This window comes from Rhinopithecus roxellana, chromosome 10 (genome assembly GCF_007565055.1).
Source record: "Rhinopithecus roxellana isolate Shanxi Qingling chromosome 10, ASM756505v1, whole genome shotgun sequence".
In the NCBI taxonomy this organism is placed as follows: domain Eukaryota; kingdom Metazoa; phylum Chordata; class Mammalia; order Primates; family Cercopithecidae; genus Rhinopithecus; species Rhinopithecus roxellana.
In genome coordinates, this window is record NC_044558.1 from 48,164,245 (window position 1) to 48,183,814 (window position 19,570).

At 35.7% G+C, this 19,570-nt stretch overlaps 2 protein-coding genes across 5 annotated transcripts in view; one reads left to right on the forward strand and one right to left on the reverse strand.

Annotated features, from left to right (window-relative positions):
• PPM1H (protein phosphatase, Mg2+/Mn2+ dependent 1H) overlaps positions 1-4,593 on the forward strand; it is a 348,124-nt gene extending 343,531 nt beyond the window's left edge. Inside the window, exon 10 of one of the 2 annotated variants that reach the window (XM_030939326.1) lies at positions 4,215-4,591. In XM_030939326.1, the coding sequence (XP_030795186.1) occupies positions 4,215-4,374 (160 nt within the window). In that variant the 3' untranslated portion in view covers positions 4,375-4,591. Of the gene's footprint in view, positions 1-4,214 lie in introns of both variants that reach the window. The other variant, XM_030939328.1, reaches the window with a different exon arrangement.
• The window catches only part of MON2 (MON2 homolog, regulator of endosome-to-Golgi trafficking), a 131,411-nt gene that overhangs the window by 4,630 nt on the left and 107,211 nt on the right, over positions 1-19,570 (reverse strand). For all 3 annotated transcript variants that reach the window (XM_030939325.1, XM_010381126.2, XM_010381124.2), the window contains 4 exons: positions 13,057-13,117; positions 10,880-11,003; positions 5,831-6,038; positions 3,182-3,264 (listed from right to left, as the gene is read on the reverse strand). In XM_030939325.1, the coding sequence (XP_030795185.1) occupies positions 3,182-3,264; positions 5,831-6,038; positions 10,880-11,003; positions 13,057-13,117 (476 nt within the window). The remainder of the gene's footprint in view (positions 1-3,181; positions 3,265-5,830; positions 6,039-10,879; positions 11,004-13,056; positions 13,118-19,570) is intronic.

Genomic DNA, 19,570 nt, shown 5'->3' on the forward strand with positions numbered 1-19,570 from the left:
TTATTACAGTAAAACACAAAAGTACGTTAAGATGACATCTTAAACTCAAAGGAAGCAATTCAAATTTCTTAAAATATGTTTTAGGCTGGCGTGGTGTCTCACGCCTGTAATCCTAGCACTTTGGGAGGCCAAAGTGGGCGGATCACCTGAGGTCAGGCCTGGCCAACATGGTGAAACCCCATCTCTACTAAAAATACAAAAATTAGCCAGACGCAGTGGTCCTAGCTACTCAGGAGGCTGAGGCTGGAGAATCGTTTAAACCTGGCAGGCAGAGGTTTCAGTGAGCTGAGATTGCGCCACTGCATGACAGCCTGGGCAACAGAGCAAGACTCTGTCTAAATATTCATTTGTGTACAAAATTCATTGTGTACAAATATTCATTTGTGTACAAAACAGGGATGGGGAGTATTAGAATGTGTGCTTTGTATTTAGATAATAAACTTCTGCAGGGATCCACAAACTAATAAAAATGGTTGTCTGTGGTAAAGTAAGAACTGGGCAGATAAAGAATAAGGAAAAGATCATATTAAAACTTTTCCCTGTATATCATTTTACAGTTTTGGATTTTTGGACCATGTGTATGTATACTACCTATTTAAAATTTTAAATAAAGATCAAGTAAAATGATGAAAACAAAATCTCAGCTGGGGGGTAGTGGTTCATGCCTGCAATCCCAGCAGTTTGGGAGGCGAAGGTGGGCAGACTGCTTGAGCTTAGGAGTATGAGATCAGCCTGGCCAACATGGCAAGACCCTATCTCTACTGAAAATACAAAACAATTAGCAGAATGTGGTGGCACGTGTCTGCAGTCCCAGCTACTTGGGAGGCTAAGATGGGAAGATCGCTTGAGCCCAGGAGGTCAAGGCCGCAGTAAGCATCGATCACACCATTGCACCCCAGCCTGGGTGACAGAGCGAGAGCCTGTCTGAAAAAAGACAAAAAACAAAAAACTCCCCAAACAAAAATAAGTCTAACCAATGTATCTTTTCTCACAAAAAAGCCCCAAAACAAATAAGGAAGTCATTCTTTTTCTTAATAAAGCTTACCACAGCGTCCTAAAATGTTATATCATCTTCTATGCTTACATTCAAATTTTTACTTTATAGACTCAGAGACATAATTCAAACTCTATTAAACAATTTTTAACATTCATTTAGTTAAATCATCATTACTACAATGTCTTATACATATAACCTTTTTACTGAGTTTTTGCTTCCTTTTCTCCCTTTCTACACGTTCTGGTTCTTCTTTTTTTTTGTTTTTGAAAAAAAAAGATGGGGTCTGACTACATTGTCCAGGATGGTCTCAGACTGCTAGACTCAAGCAATCCTCCCACCTCAGGCTCCCAAAGTGTTGGGATTGCACGTGTGAGCCACTGCACCAGCCCAGAACACTATTTTAGGAAAACCCGAATCTGAACTCTAATAGGATAAATTCAGGACATTGCCCCAGGCTTTTTCTTAGAAATTCCATCCCTCCCTTTGGGTTGAATAAATAAAAGTGTACTGCCGGCCGGGCGCGGTGGCTCAAGCCTGTAATCCCAGCACTTTGGGAGGCCGAGATGGGTGGATCGCGAGGTCAGGAGATCGAGACCATCCTGGCTAACACGGCGAAACCCCGTCTCTACTAAAAAATACAAAAAACTAGCCGGGCGAGTTGGCGGGTGCCTGTAGTCCCAGCTACTTGGGAGGCTGAGGCAGGAGAATGGCGTAAACCCGGGAGGCGGAGCTTGCAGTGAGCTGAGATCCGGCCACTGCACTCCAGCCTGGGCGACAGAGCGAGACTCCGTCTCAAAAAAAAAAAAAAAAAAAAAAAAAAAAAGTGTACTGCCTCTTAAGATTTAGTATAATACCCTTTCTAGGCCAAAGTACCAATGGGTGAATTTTAAGAAAAGAAAAATACATATTTACTCCACTTATATAATAGTTGACAGGAATAAATATCCTACAACTCATTCATTAATTTACTAGGAATCTCCTTTTTTCTTGGGTATTGAAAGTAATGCTCCTTAAAGTACCAATCTGCTACAAAATAAGCTTGTGCCAGAATGTAAACCAACACGCTACTTTCTTCTTTACCAATGTCTTCTTGTATAAAAAAAAGTCAGCTGAACCAAGCCATGTGTTTAGTGACACATCTGATTTATATTCTGATGCCAGCTCACTATCTTGTACCAGACCAGTAACAAAACTGTTGAAGCCAATCAATGGCTAGTCCAACAAACCATACTTTGAAAAGCAATGTTGCAGAGGATTCAAAATAGAACAAAACATGGTCTGAAAATCCTCTCAAAAAATCTTAACAATGTAAAGGGAGATGAGTCATGTACACGCATAATTATAATACAAATAGAGTGCTTCGAGACAAGTACACATAAAAAAGCTTTGCATTCAATGAAAAGATGAATTATTTACCTTTAAGAGATCAAAAACAAGGTTTAAAAGTAGGGTGGTATTCCAAACAGGTTGATACACGCTGGATAATGGAATAAACAAAAGGTTGGAAAAATTTGGGAAGATTGAGAATTTTAGTTTAGTGGAGAGTAGGGGAAATGAAATCTATTGTGGAAAATAAAGTGTGACTAGAATGGAGTCAGAGTGCAGTATTCTTTGCAACTTGGTAGGAAACAGTAAATGAAAAATACTTTTTTGCTTTGAGAGGATGAGGAAATAAATGATCAAAGCCCTACTATAGAAAAATCATTTCTGGCTATCATGTAAAGAATGGACGGGATAGGAATGAATAACAGAAAGGGCAAATAAATGAGAAAGAATGATAAAAATGATTCAAAATTATTTATACAGTTTGTATCTATAAAGTAAATCAGTACAAATAGAAGATAAAGCCCTTTTCCATCTCTCCCCAAATAAGTCAATGATCTACATTTAAAAATATATGAAATATGGATTGTTCTTGCAATACCCTGACTTCAGAACAATTTAGTTAAAAAAAAAAAAAAGTCAGGTAGACTGCCTCATAAAAAATGAAAACATTACAAATTAATTATACTTAACTTGACATCCTAATGGACTTGATGTTTTGTTGTCATGAGAACTGGAGAAAAGAAGTCTAATGACTGTTATGTTCCTATAATTCAGTTAAATTAATAGTAATACAAAAGTCCATCACAAATAGAACATAAAGGCTATGAATTTAAAATAACCGAGTTTCTAAGCACTTACCATTCTCAGGCTGAGTTTTCTTAAGTGAATCAATAAGAGTACTGACTGCTTTTAAAACAAATATAATTTCTGTTACTTGTTGCCTAAAAAAGAGATAGGAAATCATTTCCATTAAGATTTTAAAGTTACCAGGTGTGTTTGTTTCTTAAACTAAGTTTGTGCAAATAGATGAACTTTTAAAAAATACTGAACACAATACAATCCAAGGTTAATGTTAGTTTTAAATGCATATAAAAGTAAAAATCATTTTATTTATATGTACTTCAGTGTGCAAATCAAATTTGTAGTTATTCTTGCCATAACTTATCAATTAAGAAAGGGGTGGGGCAATCTACTCATGAAAAATTAAATTTATTTGTAAGATATTTCACATAACTACTTAAAATTAAAATGTTTTATTTTTATTTATTGATTTTTTGAGACAGGGTCTTGCTGTTACTTAGGCTGGAGTGCAATGGTGAGATCACAGCTCATTGCAGCCTTGACTTGGGCTCAAATGATCCTCCCACTTAGCCTCCTGAGTAGTTGGGACTACAGGTGCATGCCACGTTGTCTGGCTAATTTTTTTTTTTTAAGTAGAAACAAAGTCTTGCTATGCTGCCCATGCTGGTCTCAAACTCCTAGGCTCAAGTGATCCCCCTGCAAAGTGATCCTCCTGCCTCGGCCTCCTAAAGTGCTAGGATTACAGGCATGAGCTACTGTGCTCTGCCCTTAAAACATTTTATAATATATGCTTTTAAAACTTCTCTACAAGTCTTTTTTTTTTTTTTTTTAAACTAATTAGTACTAAAAGAGCTTTGCCAAAGGTTAAATGGAAACAAGTCTACTATTACCACATGGCATATATTTTACCATGCTGATGAAAGTATCTTCAAAATTACAATGGTACTTATTTAACTTTCTAATACTACAAACAAGAAACATGCTGGAAATCAATCCTAAGGTAGCACTATTTGGAGACATTAGCAATGAAGAATGAACTTGGAGTAAAGGGTCAACAAGACTAGCTTGATTCCCTTCTTTCTCCTCACAGAAACCAAGCTCTTCTGGTCTATGGCCCGCCCTCATCCCTCCCCATTCCTGGTGTGCATCTGTGTTATTCTACAGATAAGACTTTTCTAATACCATGTCAGGGTGCTATTTCAAGACTTCCTATTGTAAGTATTAAAGTCTTTTATTGTGTTGCAATGTAGCTTTTTAGAAAACAATTTAATGATACTGCAAGGAACACAGAATGATACAATATAACTTCATAGGACAATTATAAATAAGGCTCAATTTAAAGGTAGTTGTTAAAAAGTAAAGACTTAGAACATTAAAAAATAAAGTGAAAGTTTTCTTCTGAAATCAAATAATATTTTATAATATATAAATATATTCTAACAATATTCCACTCAAAACAACCTTATTACCGCATTTCCAAGTATACTTCAGAAATCAATTTTCAATCATGCCCATAACCAAATTACTAACATCTGTCTTTGGAGTGTTTTTGTGTATAAATTTGAGTATGAGAAGTTATAATTTATGTTCTAGAAATTCAAAATACACTGGATCCTAAAAGAAGAAATACAAATAGCTAATATGCATTGGTAATTAAAAAATGAAAGCAAACTACCATATGACTATTTTTCATTCACCAAATTAGAAAAAGATAAATGATAAACTGGCAAATAATTTTAAAATGCTAAAAATTGAGGAAAGGGACAGTCACACATTCCTGGGAGAATGTAAATTGGTATAAATCTCTGTTGGGAAATTTGGTTAATGCATATCAAAAGCTATAAAATGTCTGTGTCTTTTGACAGGTCAATTCCAACTTCAGAAATTTATTATAAGTAAATTAAAATGTGCACAAAGATTTAATGCTGGTGATTTGCCTCTCTAGTCCTACCTTATGAGATGGGAACAATGATTTTTGTCTTTCCTGACTTTGATAACTATGTTTTCCCATGTTATTTTCTGTTGGCTTCATTTGCTATGTCTTAAACTCTAATTTCCACATTAAAAAAGTAGATTTGCAACCTAACCCTAATTTATGACTGTATCCTTTGTTGAATTCTGGTCTGTACTCCAACTCTGATTAGCCTTGGCTGACTAGGAGAGCCTAGCGCCCCTTCCGCTGACATAGGTTGAATAGATGAGAAATAAATCAGTTTAGGTCCATGGGCTTAATTAAGCAGATTGGATGAAAAGAAGACTTAAGATCAGGCTAGCTGACACAGAGAGAAACCTGCAAATGACTGTAAAACAAACTAGGATATTCCTAAAATATGATTTACGATTTTCACTATAGAGAAATAATATCATCTGTTCATACAGATCCACAAGTCCTTATCTAGAAATCTCTGGAAGAAGATATATTTTGGAATTCAGCTTATTTTTTTTTAAATTCAAAAAGATAATTTGGTACCTATGTATCATATGTTACATAACCTCCATGACGGGTCTAAAAAAGTACCCCATAACAAAACATGTTAATATATCTGTAGGAAAACCTGTGAATATTTTTATCATATGGGATAACTAAGATTATAAACAACTTCAGCTTAGTTCAGATCACTTACAAAAATACTTGCTTTTCAGAATTTTCCTTGTTACCAACAATTAGTACAACAATACATTTACTTAATAAAATGAAATATATACCTTGGAAGAGGGCATTTACCACTTAATCTTTCATCCTCTATATAGCGATGTAGTACATCTTGGGACCTCTTTAAAAGCACTGAGAGTGCCATTCGTGAGATGTAGCCTTCTTGAGGTGTTGTGACTTTATTACTGAAGGAAAACTGAAGCAATGTTTCAAAACACATTTTAGAAAATTCCTCTCTCAAACGAATATCAATCTCTGCTTCTGTAAAATTAACAAATTTTGATGGTTAATAAAAGTTAAATCAATGAGCTTTAATGATAACAATGCTTAGCAAACTAGGAATAGAGGGAAATTCCTCAATCTGGTGAAAGGCATCTAGAACAACCTATAGCTAATAGCATACATATAGTGAAATTGTGTTGTGTGTGTATGTGTGTGTGTAGAGAGAGAGAGAAACAAATTCCCCCTCACAAGATCAAAAACAAGGCAAGATCCTCATCACTTCTATTCAACATATTTCTTGACTTGGTCTTTCTATACTATAAAACAGCACTATAAAATATACTTCACAATAGTTTTTCATGTGGTCAAACTTGCAGTAATCTCTTTTTCTCTCTTTTTCCCTCTCCCAACAACTTCTTTCCTGGAATGTGACCTCTGCTCCAGTCTGGCAGTTGCTCTCTAGACATGCTGTTCTGTCATATCCTGAAACTAGTCTTTGCCATCACCCTGGAAATTGTTTCCATTATCTCTTGAGTTAGATCCCACTTCCAAGATCTCATGCCTTCTTTTTCTCCTTTTTTTTTTGAGACGGAGTCTTCTCTTGTTGCCTAGGCAGGAGTGTAGTGGCGCAATCTTGGCTCACCACAACCTCCGCCTCCTGGGTTCAAGTAATTCTCCTGCCTCAGCCTCCTGAATAGCTGGGACTACAGGCACATGCCACCACACCCAGCTATTTTTGTATTTTTAGTAGAGTTGGTGTTCCACTGTGTTAGCCAGGATGGTCTTGATCTCCTGACCTCGTGATCCGCCCACTTGGCCTCCCAAAGTGTTGGGATTACAGGCGTGCGCCACGGCGCCCAGCCTCATGCCTTATTTTTCCTTGGTTTACCACTTTGTTTTTACAGAGCATATTTTGAAGTAGCTTTCTAAGAAAGAATGAATGAGAAGTAAAACTTTTGAGAGCATGTACCTCTGAAAATGTCACATATTATGGTACTCAAAAATGTGCCCTGCAGCATCAGCATTACCAGAAAACTTGTTAGAAACGTACATTCACATGCCGCCCAGTCTTACTGAATCAGAAATTCAGGGGGTACAGTTCAGCAATTGCTTGTCCTCTGGTTGATTATGATGCATGCTGAAATTGGAGAATTACTGTTTTACACTCATACTTGGCCAACAGTATGAGTTTTTAACATGGAGCTTCCATGTTAAAAGTCCTTTCCATTTACAACGGCTTCAATGTCTTTTAGCATCCAATACTGCCTCTGAGAATTCCAATGTCTGTTTTGTGTGTGTGTGTGTGTGTGTGTGTGTGTGTGTGGTTTTTTTTTCTTTTTTTTTTTTTTTTTTTTGAGACAGGGTCTTCACTCTGTTGCCCTGGCTGGAGTGCAGTGGCATGACCTCAGCTTACTGCAACCTCCGCCTCCCAGGTTCAAGAGATCCTCCCACCTCAGACTCCCGAGTAGCTGGGACTATAGGCACACACCTGGCTAATTTTTGTATTTTTTTTAAGTAGAGACAGGGTTTCACTGTGTTGGCCAGGATAGTCTTGAACTCTTGACTTCAAGCGATCACCTGTCTTGCCCTCCGAAAGTGCTGGGATTACAGGCATAAGTCACTGTGCCTGGCCTCCAATGTCTTTTGTACTGAACTTTTTTTTTGCCTTCTGAAATCTTTTAGGGTCTTATCTTTATCCCAGGTATTCTGATACTTCATAATGACATGCCTGATTGTGGGTCTTTTTTCTTTCACTGTTTTTGGCACTGACTATTTTTAATCTGGAAGTTTTTTTCTTCAGTTCTTCAGTTTATTTCCTTGATAATTCCTTCTCCTAGATTTTCGTTGTTCTCTCTTTGTCAGATGTTAGACTCCCTGGATTCATTTTACTTCTCCTTTCAACCTTTCACTAAACTTGTCATCACATCTTTAGTTTCTATGAGTTCTTTCTTGTCTTGTTTTCTTGTTTTTGAAAAAGACAGAGTCTCTAGTCTGTCACCAGGCTGGAGTGCAGCGGCGCAATCACAGCTCATTGCAGCTTTATTCTCCTGGGCTCAGGTGATCCTCCCACCTCAGCCTCCCAAGTAGCTGGGACTACAGTCATGTACTATCTCGCCCAGCTAATATTTGTATTCTTTGCAGAGATGGGGTTTTGCCATGTTGCTTAGGCTGGTCTCAAACTCCTGTGAGCCTCCTGCCTTGGCCTCCCAAATGCTGGGAGCCACCGTGCCCAGCCTTCTTTTTCTACTGCTCTTTTTATATAGCATTTTAAAATTGTTTCATTGCTGTAGTCTTTTATCTCTTTGATCATCCTAACTGTAGTTTTATGCTTTCAGTGACTGCGCATTTTATCTGTTTCCTCTCAATGTCTTTTACTCCCTCTTCAGTTGTTTTGGTCTTTCTCTTTTGTGTTAGAGAATTTCCTCAAATGTCTGTGAGCTCTGACTATCAGATCATACTTAAAAGCAAAAGGCCAATCATCACTGGAACCTCTGTGTTTACAGGTTGGCCTTGTTTAGCAAGGAACAGTTTTGTATGTATATGTTTAAGGAAAACGCCAAGTTGTTGTTTTTTTTTTAAATGAAAACTACAAACTTTATTTCTCAACATAAGCTCAATCAAGTACAAGACACTTTTGTAAGCGATGATGATACCAGCCATTTAGTTTATCTGTAAAAAACTGAGGTCCTGGGAATTTAACCATGTCAATGCTATTTTTTTTACACTATTAACTGAAGACAAAGGCTGTCCTTCAATGGTATGTTAAGATCCGAAACAAAAATAAGCCAAAAGGAGCCAAATTACAACTGTAAAGTGGATGCCTAATGATTTCTCATTGAAACTCTTGCAAAATTGCCCTTGTCTGATGAGAGGAACGAGCAGGAGCATTGTTGTGGTGGTGAAGGACTCACACGTGAAGCTTTCCCAGGTGTTAGAAAACTCCAAGTTAATGCTGAGAAGACATGCGTCATATGGCAAAGTCACTGAAAGAATGTCCATGCACCTTTCTTGTCTTGATAAATTTAATACTATAAATAGCAAGATATATTATCAGAAAACTGCCAGGAAAAGTATACTTGGTAACTCAACAGCCCTTATTTAACTTTGAACATTTATGCCTAATTGTGAATATTGTTCTGAATGTGTATTTTATTAAAAATTAAATATTTTCACATACTCTTAATAATAAAAAGTTGGCTACGTTAAGATAAGTGGGCTTTAAAATTTTCCCCCTGAGATTCTCATGTTTGCTAAACCTGTACTTTACCAGGCCAGTTTTAAAAACTGGGCTAAAAAAAAACCTAGTATGTGAAGTAAGCAGTATGAGAGACATCTAGTGGTCAAACTGTACACATAAATGCTCTTTAAAATGCTCAGCACAAAATAGGAGAAGCTAGTTAAGGCTCTAGTAAATTCTGAGGATTAAGGATCTGCATGGCACAAATTTATAGTTTTTTTTTTTTTTCTTTTTTCTTTTTGAGACAGTCTTACTCTGTCTCCCAGGCTGGAGCACAGTAGTGTGATGCCGGCTCACAGCAACCTCTGCTTCCCGGATTCAAGCAATTTTCCTGCCTCAGTTGCATGTGTAGCTGGGATAACAGACACATGCCAACACACCCAGCTAATTTTTTTCTTTTTAGTGGACGCAGGGTTTCACCATGTTGGTCAGGCTGGTCTTGAACTCCTGACCTTAAGTGATCTGCCCGTCTTGGCCTCCCAAAGTGTAGTTTTTAAATCATATATACATATATATGAGACAAGAGTCTTGCTCTGTTGCCCAGAGTGCACTCTAAAATGCAGTGGTTCAATCATAACTCTGTCATTTCAGCCTCCTGGGCTCAAGCCATCCCACCTCAGCCACCCGAGTAGCTAGGACTACAGGCATGTGTCACCATGCCCAGCTAATTTTAAAACTTTTTGTAGAGATGGAGGCAGTCTCACTATGCTGCCCAGGCTGGTCTTAAACTTGAAGCCTCAGGCGATCCTCCCACCTAGAGATCCCAGAATGTTGGGATTATGGGCATGAATCACTGCACCTGGCTGATGTCACAATTTAAGACTTGAGCTCAGGTTTAGAAAAAGAGAATTAATAACAAACAGTAATTTATATATCAGTTCCCAATTAAGGCAGCATGACATCATGAAAAGAAGTATGTAGTTCCTTTTTAAGCATGAATTTGGCCTCTAGTCCTAAGATTGTGAGCAGTTTATTTTTTCAACCTTTCTAAATCAATTTTCTTTCCTGTAATATGGTCGTACCTATCCTCACAGAAATGTTGTGAGAAATGAGATAACATTCTAGTACAGTATCTTGTACACAGTTGGCACTGAGTAAATGTTAATTCACTTAAAAAATGTTGAGGCATCTTATTTTTTAAAATGAACTCTATAATTTATAGTCCTGAGAAGATGGTATTAATATCTCCATTTTAAAGATTACAAAACTGAGAATCAAAAGTTAATTGACTGCTAAGTGGCAGAATATACATTCATATTTTTATATTCCTTTCCAATCTATGACTTCACAAAACTGGTAACTTGTGTCAGCCTGCAGTGACATCCATGGATTCCACAAAGTGCTCTGCAATTTAATTCTTCACAGTTTGCAATTACGATATTTAAAAGATTTAGTTCAGTGTTTCTGATACATGATCAGAAACACAGTATTCCACAGAATGGAAACATGGAATAAAAACATTCTATTCCACAGAATAGTCACGTCATAACATTTCTCCTCATAAAGCTTAGTTCTATATTACAATCCTAAAAATCACCTTACCATTCTTCAGTTTACATTACCAAAATCATAGGATTGAACATTTCTACTGTCAGTTTCTTCAAAAGTACTTCTAATACTTAAAAAAATTAAAATAACATACCTGTAAATGAAGATGACTGAGAATGTATTGAGCCCTTGTTAAGCATTGTCATTATTTGACCAACAAATTCCTTAGGAATAAAATTGGCATAAGGTAGTATCTCATTGCTGATAAGCTGAACTACCTAAAACAAGAGGGGCAAATGCAAATGTATTGTTTTGCTTGAAAGAGACTGACTACAATAATTTCTAGACTAAAATTTAAATTTTACTTTAAATGAAAATCAGTTAAAGAACTCTTCTTTAAAGAAATACACAAACATTTTAATGTTAACATACAGGATGACTACTAATCTGTTTCTCTCATCTGTCTTAGTAACTTTAATACAAAATAGTCAGTACCATAACTGTTTACTATTTGGACAAATGTTGATCTTCAGCATGATAACTGCAAATAGGGTTCTAGAGAAAAACAGTCAGCATATGAAAATTTACCCATGTTAGAATTAAAATATTCAAAATAGGATTAAGAATAACATTTAAATCACTTTTTATAACCAAAAACTATCAGCTGTAAGAGAAATTAAAGTTATATTCATTTTTGTCAAATAGTTTACTTCTAACATGTAGTATGTTATTTTGCCCTTTAAAGTCCACAAGAGCTTTAATACAGTAATGGCACAAAAGGCAATATTTTGTTTCCATATAATGCCTATGCATTTTAAATGTATACTTTATTCATTTATTTATTTATTTATTTTTGAGACGGAGTCTCGCTCTGTTGCCCAGGCTGGAGTGCAGTGGCGCAATCTTGGCTTACTGCAAGCTCCACCTCCTGGGTTCACGCCATTCTCCTGCCTCAGCCTCCTGAGTAGCTGGGACTACAGGGGCCCGCCACCACACCCGGCTAATTTTTTTTTTTTTAAGTAGAGATGAGGTTTCACCATGTTAGCCAGGACGGTCTTGATCTCTTGACCTCGTGATCTGCCCACCTCCGCCTCCCAAAGTGCTGGGATTACAGGCATGGGCCACCGCACCCAGCCAAATGTATATTATAGTTCCTCTATCCCACTTAAAGAAAAAAAACCTCCCAAACCCTAACCATCAACAAAAAAATCCACAACCACAAGAGCTGCTTATTTAAATTCCATTTACAATCCTTAAAATATATTTCTTATTTTTTACTTTTATTTTTTTAGAGACAGGGTCTTGCTCTGTTGCCCAGGCTGAAGCACAGTGTTACAGTCGTAGCTCACTGAAGCCTCCATCTCCTGAGCTCAAGTGATCCTCTCACCTCAGTCTCCTAAGTAACTAGGACTACAGGTGTGAACCACCATGCCCAATTAACTTAAATTTTTTTTTTTTGTAGAGATGGTGTCTTGCTATGTTGCATAGGCTGGTCTCAAACTCCTGGTCTCAAGCAATCCTCCTGCCTCAGCCTCTGAAAGCACTAGGATTACAAGTATGAGTCACCATTCCCAGCCTCAAAATATATTCTTTTTTTTTTTTTTTGAGACGGAGTCTCGCTCTGTCGCCCAGGCTGGAGTGCAGTGGCGTGATCTCGGCTCACTGCAAGCTCCGCCTCCCGGGTTCACGCCATTCTCCTGCCTCAGCCTCCCGAGTAGCTGGGACTACAGGTGCCCGCCACCACGCCTGGCTAATTTTTTGTATTTTTGGTAGAGACCAGGTTTCACCGAGTTAGCCAGGATGGTCTTGATCTCCCGATCTTGTGATCCGCCCACCTCAGCCTCCCAAAGTGCTGGGATTACAGGCATGAACCACTGCGCCTGGCCTCAAAATATATTCTTTAAAAAACACTATTTGCTTTAAGAATTCCAGAGGCTGTATATACAGCTGATTAAAAATTGAAAAATTCAAGCAACTGATTAATTTGAACCAGAAACATCTGGTATGTCAAACTGCAGAGGAAGCTCTCAAATACATGCCCCCGACTGATGGATTTATTTCACTGAATCAACTCTTTTTAAACTTATTAAATGAACACAACTAAGTATTGGGACAACATGCACAAAGCACAAGACTGTAACAAATTTAAGGAAGTCACTTCTAAAATGTCAGTCCTTTAAACATCAACATTTAACCTGTAAGAGTTTTAATGCTTTCAGTTTTAATCTTAACCTATTACTTTATTCGAAAAGCAACTGTATAGTTCAAAAACACTTTTACTATTTGGTTTCAAAAATGGTCACAGGAAAACATTTTAAATAGCTTCCTTACCTCGACATCAATATTTTCATTTCTTTGAAACTCTTGAATAGAGAGATTATCTGGAGGTATGCTAAAAAAATAAACAAAACACTTGATTTTTAAAGATAAAATATTCCCTGCAAATACAAACAAAATAGATAAACAGTATTCAAATGTCAAAAAATTATGTCTTCCAACCCAGGTTGGGGCATTATTATTTATTTAGAAGAGTAATATTATAAATTAAAGTAATTAGTTTAAACGATTAAGCTAATTACAAACATGATACTCTAACTACAAAAACACTAGGTCCAATCTTGAACTAAATAAAATCTGTAGAACTAAACTTCTTTTGATATTATGAATGAAAAAACAATGAAAGGTAAAAATATATCATCTGCAGCAGAGCAGAAGTTACCATTGTGGTGTTACTTGAATTCACTTATATTGGTGGTTATTTAAAAGAGCCTTAGTGAAGCTGCTGAATTATTCACTCAGAGACAGTCCATTAGTCATTAATTTGTAACAAATACAATGGATTAAAGATCTTTAAAATAAAGAGAGAAAATCTGTAAAGAAGAGGACTGATGCAGATTTTCTAAAGCAGAAAATTGTTCCAACAAGAACAAAGGAAATCAATAGTTCTGAGAGAACCAAGGTGGATTCCAGACTGTGGCTCATAAGAGTGAACAGTAAAATGGACATAAAGTTAACAAAACAGCGAGATACTATTTAAAAATAGTTGAGAAGAGGATAGTAATAACTGTTAGAATAATGACAGCTAAAAAGTTAGACAGCCACTGTACTATGAGCTTTATTTGTATTAATCTCCCATAGCAATTCCATGTAGTAATTATCACATAATCAACAGAAGAGGGAACTGAAACTTAGAATCCCTACTAATATGCCCGGGAACACACTTTAAGTAAATGACAAGGCCACAATCTAAACCTAGATTTATCTGATATTTGAACCTACATTATTCTTTTTTATGTTGTAGATGTAAAAATAGTATTAGAACATTTAGGTTTAATATACACTTCTGTATATTAAGTATAATGTACAATTTTGTATACAGGAATATATGGGCATCAGACTGTGGTTTCATTGATTTGGACATTTTTCATTCAACAAATATCTACTGAGTACCAACTACTTTGCATCAGGTATTATATTCTTGGGTGTTCAAGATCTAGCTGTGAACAAGATAGACTCAGTCCATTTCTCACGGAACTTAGATTCTGGTGTCCAAGTCCTAAGCTAACTATAAATTGGTAGTAGGAACTAGAGGAAAAAATTGAAAGAAATTTACCCAAACCTGAACCAATCAGAGGAATTTCACAATCACTGCCATCAAAGCAGCTTCACAGACTATATCTGCATCTCTAGAGACAAAAGTTGTGTTTAATTTATAACCAAGGAAGGTAAGGGCTTAGTAATATTAAAAGATTTGTGATGATGGTGGAGGTAACTAAGGATGAGTTGATTATCAACAAAAAATGAAGAAGCAAAAAAAAAAATAATATTATTACTGTGTATGTTTCTATATTATTAGTGTGTATATTTCTATATTATAGTTCAGTGTTTCTATATTGTTTCTATATTATAGTATGTTTCTATGTTATAGAACTATACACACTAATAATATTAATACTTTTAGTGTGTACAGCATGTGCTAAGGTATATTAGTGTGTTTATTTCAACACACATTAATAACATTAATACTATTTGGATCATATATCAGAAACACTGAACTAGATTTTTAAGATATCATATGATGAGGGAAGAGAGTAGCATATAAAACTAAAAACTGAATAACTAATAGTTATTTAATTTATAACTAGCAAACATATCAAAAACATCGATCAAGCTTTTAAAAATGCTGATTAACAGAATTTACGTATAAATTATAAGGGAAAATGGTCAATACTGCAGGTTACAAATGAGTCATGTAAGATTTTAAATTCCTTAAATTTGAAAACTACAGTAATCTTTAAAAATTTATTTTCATGAATCTTTATTTAAAATAAAAAAGAGCCTTCAAACTGATAAAGTGTTATTTGTACTTTTTGTCAGTTCTCTCTGTATGACATTAAAATTTTTGTTGCAATATAATCTACATATTATAAAATTCACCCTTTTAAAATATACAATTTAGTGTTCCTTAGTATATTCATAAAGTTGTACAAACATCACCATTTCTAATTCCAGAATATTTTGATCACCCCCCCAAAAAAACTCTGTACCCATAAGGAATCACTCGCCCTTATCTCCCTTCCCCCCACTCCTGGGAACCATAAATCTACTTTGTCTCTATGGATTTGTTGCTCTGGATATATCCCATAAACTAGATCATACAATACATGGCCTTTTGTGTCTAGTTTCTTCCACTTAGCATTATGTTTTAAATGTTCATCCATGTTAGAGCATGCATTAGCACTTCATCCTTTTTTATGGCTGAATAATATTCCACTGCATGAATATACTACATTCAATTTATACAGCAGTTGATAAACATTTGGGTTATTTTCACTTTTTTGCTACTATGAATAACACTGCTATGAACATTAGTGTCCAAGTTTTTGTGTGAACATGTGTTTTCAATTCTTTTGCACAGTACTTTGTGATTTTTAATGTAAGGTCCACAGATCATTAATTGTATAACTTCCCACTCACCCATTATGTCTCCTTTGATAACTACCATGTTTTGGTATTCAAAGTTGGCTGAATGAATTTCTAACAGACTTCAAGTGTTTACCAAATTGCAGTCCTTATGTTTTTCAATTTTGACTTTTTCTTTCTCTTAAACTGTTTACTTATAATAGCCCTCTATGACACGCAAAGGCTTTCTTTTCTTCTAGTTGATTTTATTTGTAGTTTCTGTGTTACTGTATTCCCTTGCCAAAGCATCTTGCAGATCAAAAAGGTTGGGGAATATTAGAGAGAGAGAGATGTTTATTCTTAAAGTCTTAGAGTATAAATTAGGTTAAAGGATTTATAAAGGTACCAATATAAAAAATAATCAAGTATTAGTCTTATTTAAATTCATTAAGTCTTGTCATTCCAAGCAACATTCCAAAATAATCTTGCTACTCTTCAAATACTACTGATAAACTTCAGCTATAGAACATAGTACCTATGTGGCATTAAGTAAAGTTTAAAATCTAAAAGTTTATGACCTCTAAAGTTATCAATTATTTAGAAAACAAAAACAAAGAGAAAACCTGTTCTCATGAAACTGTGAAAATGTGCATGGTTTTTAAGTTCTCTTAACACTGCATTTTTAGTATCAACTGACCAATAAAAGCTTTCAATTTGAGCTTTAAAGTATTCTTGATCTATGAAACAAAAACTAAACTGGCTTTATCCAATATAAGCTGTAAGTTAAAAAGGCTGTTTAAAAACATTCAAGGACCTTTACAATTACTCCAACAAATAACTTTTCATCTTTCTTTTTGGGACAGGGTCTCACTCTGTTGCCCAGGCTGGAGTGCAGTGGCATAATCACAGCTCACTGCAATCTCAACCTCCCAGGCTCAAGCGATCATCCCACCTCAGCATCCCAAGTAGTGGGGACTACAGGCACACGTCACCACACCTGGCTAATTTTAAAATTTTTTTGTAGAGGCGGAGTCTCACTATGTTGCCCAGGCTGGTGTTAAACTCCTGGGCCCAAGCAATCCTCCCAACTTGGCCTTACAAAGTGCTGGGATTACACACTCCGGCTGGCCTTCTTTTTGTCTTTCAAATAAAGAAAATAATGCCTAGTGATGGGAAAGGACCAGCTCACGATCAACAGAAAGTAGACAGCAAGTCAGAACCAGGTCACAGGTCTCCTGACTCTCAATTTAGTGTGTTCATCAACTACTCCATGGAGTAGAAAGCTTAAGTCTGTAACTAGAATAACCACAACTTGGAATACTGATACTGTGTTACTTGAGGGCTGAATTTAGAAGTTTTATTATTTTTTAGCCATTAAAAGTAACTCCAAGCCTGGGCAACATGGCAAAATCCCGTCTCTACAAAAAAATACAAAAATTAGCTGGGTGTGGTGGTGTACGCCTATAGTCTGAGTTACAAGGGAGGCTGAGGTGGGAGAATCACTTGAGGTCAGGAGGTCAAGGCTGCAGTGAGCCATGAACATGCGACTTCACTGCAGTCTGGGTGACAAATCAAGACATTGTCTTAATAAAACAAAAACCTCCAAATTTAGAGCTAAATTTCTAAGTCTCAGTTATTTAGAGTTTTGGCCTTTAGAATTCTGGTTTAAAATATAGTTGTTTCATAGGAATTAACATGCATAATGTCACCTTTTCTAAAAGAAAGAAAAAACATTAATGACAATAATAGTGGTAACAAGCATTTTAGAGTATTTACATGCCAGGTACTATTCTAAGCATTCACTCATTTTAAGTGATTTAATCCTCAAAATAACCCTATAAATTAGGCAGCATTATTACTGACATTTAACAGTGAGAAAAATGAGTCACTGAAAGGTTTAATAACTTGTCTAAAAAGCAGTACAAAGTAGTACTACTGGGATTTGAATCCAGGTAGTCTGGTTGCCAAGCCAATGCTCTTATCCACTATGCTGGCTGCTTCTTAAGTAATGTATTTTCCAACACACCAAACATATTCAAACCTTTAAGGTAAGTAGAGTCATAATCAAGCAAAATATTTGAAATGAAATTATACAACTACATTGATACAATATTATGTAAAATACTATTATTTGGTCGTTGGTTCCAGTGTTCACTTTTCTATATTAAAAAACTCTCCGGAAAATGGGATTTAATAAAATAAGAATAAAATCCAGAAAGTGAAGAATATTTAATAAGAAACTCAAGAATAAGGAAGATAGCAGAAAAACTGTCTCAAGAAAAACAAAAACAAGCAAACAAAAACTTCTAAATTTAGAGCTAAAATTTTAAATGAAATTATACAACTGCATTGATACAAAATTATATAAAATATTATTTTACATAGAAAAAGTTTTTTTTTATATATAGACAGGATCTTGCTATGTTGTTCAGGCTGGATTTGAACTCCTGGGCTTCAGCAATCCTCCCACCTCAGCCTCCCAAAGTAGCTGGGATTACAGGTGTGTCACCACACCTGGCTAGGGAAAGCAATACTTAAAGAAGTTTTACTCATTGCAAAAAAAAAAAAAAAAAAAAGCTGATCTGAAAGCTTATTCAATTTGTTAATGGGGCATTAAGCATATATAGACGATTAGAAAATAAAAGGAAAAATTTAAATTTCTCAACCTATGTGCTTGACACAAATTAAGTGACTCAGGTCTATGAAGGAACTCAAATTTTCAGAGTTATTTTAAAGATGAAAACATAATTTGTTTGAATATAGTTTATGAGTGCATATAATTTTTCCTTCAGAAACACAGTATGCTTACATTGGTATCAATAACATTTCTAGAAGTGAAAAACATATAAAATACAAAACAAAGTCTGACCACTTGCAAGACAGAAATTAGGATCACCTATTATTATTTTAAATTCTGAAATACAAGACAAACTTTTATAGGGGAAATGCAAGTTAATATTCTGCACCCTAGAAATTTTCTTTACTGAATAATTAAATCATATTAGAATAGTAAAGAAAATTTTTTTCAGTTAATTCATTCTGTTGTGGACTCAATCATTATCCATATGCCAATGTAGTTTTTTCTTCAACTACATCACACCCATAATTTAAGTGGTTTCAAACTAATAATGTTAAACAGTTATTTAGCAGTAGACAGTATTATTCTACAATATCAAAAAATGATTGATGGATACAAACATTTAAAAAATTGGCCAGGTGCAGTGGCTCATGTCTGTAATCCCAGCACTTTGTGAGGCCGAAGTGGGAGGATCACTTGAGCCTAGGAGTTCAAGACACCTAGACAACATAGTGAGACCCTCCATCTCTACAAAAAATTTTAAAAATTAGCCAGGTGTGGTGGCATGCACTTGTGGTCCTAGCTACTCAGGAGGCTGAGGTGAGAGGATTGCTTGAGTCTGGGAGGTCGAGGCTGCAGTGAGTTGTGATCACACCGCTGCACTTGGGTCTGGGCAACAGAGCAAGGCTCTGTATCAGAAAAGAATTTCACCATTGTAACACAAAGGATAATTATGTGTGCTAGAAGGATTAAACAATGCCTGGTTATTACAGCTATTACAGACAAATCTACATTTAGTAAAAGGGCACGCTTTAGATCTGTCCTGCCCAACACAACTTTCTATGATGGAAATGTCCAATAATCTACTCTACCCAGTGTGGCAGCTGCTAGTCACCCATGGCAATGAGTACTTAAAACATGCCTAGAGAGACTGAAGAAAATTTTAATTTTATTTAAAGTTTGGTTTTAATTAGTCATTTGTAACTAGTGATTGCTACTGTACTGAATAGCACAGCTCTAGGTGGACCTCAGCAAATTCTTCATTCAAAAAACGTAGTCTGTGTTCCAATCATCCTACAGTAAGCAGTTCAGTGAGGGGTCAAAATAGCATCCTAAATACAAGCTTTAAATTAGATACCATACAAT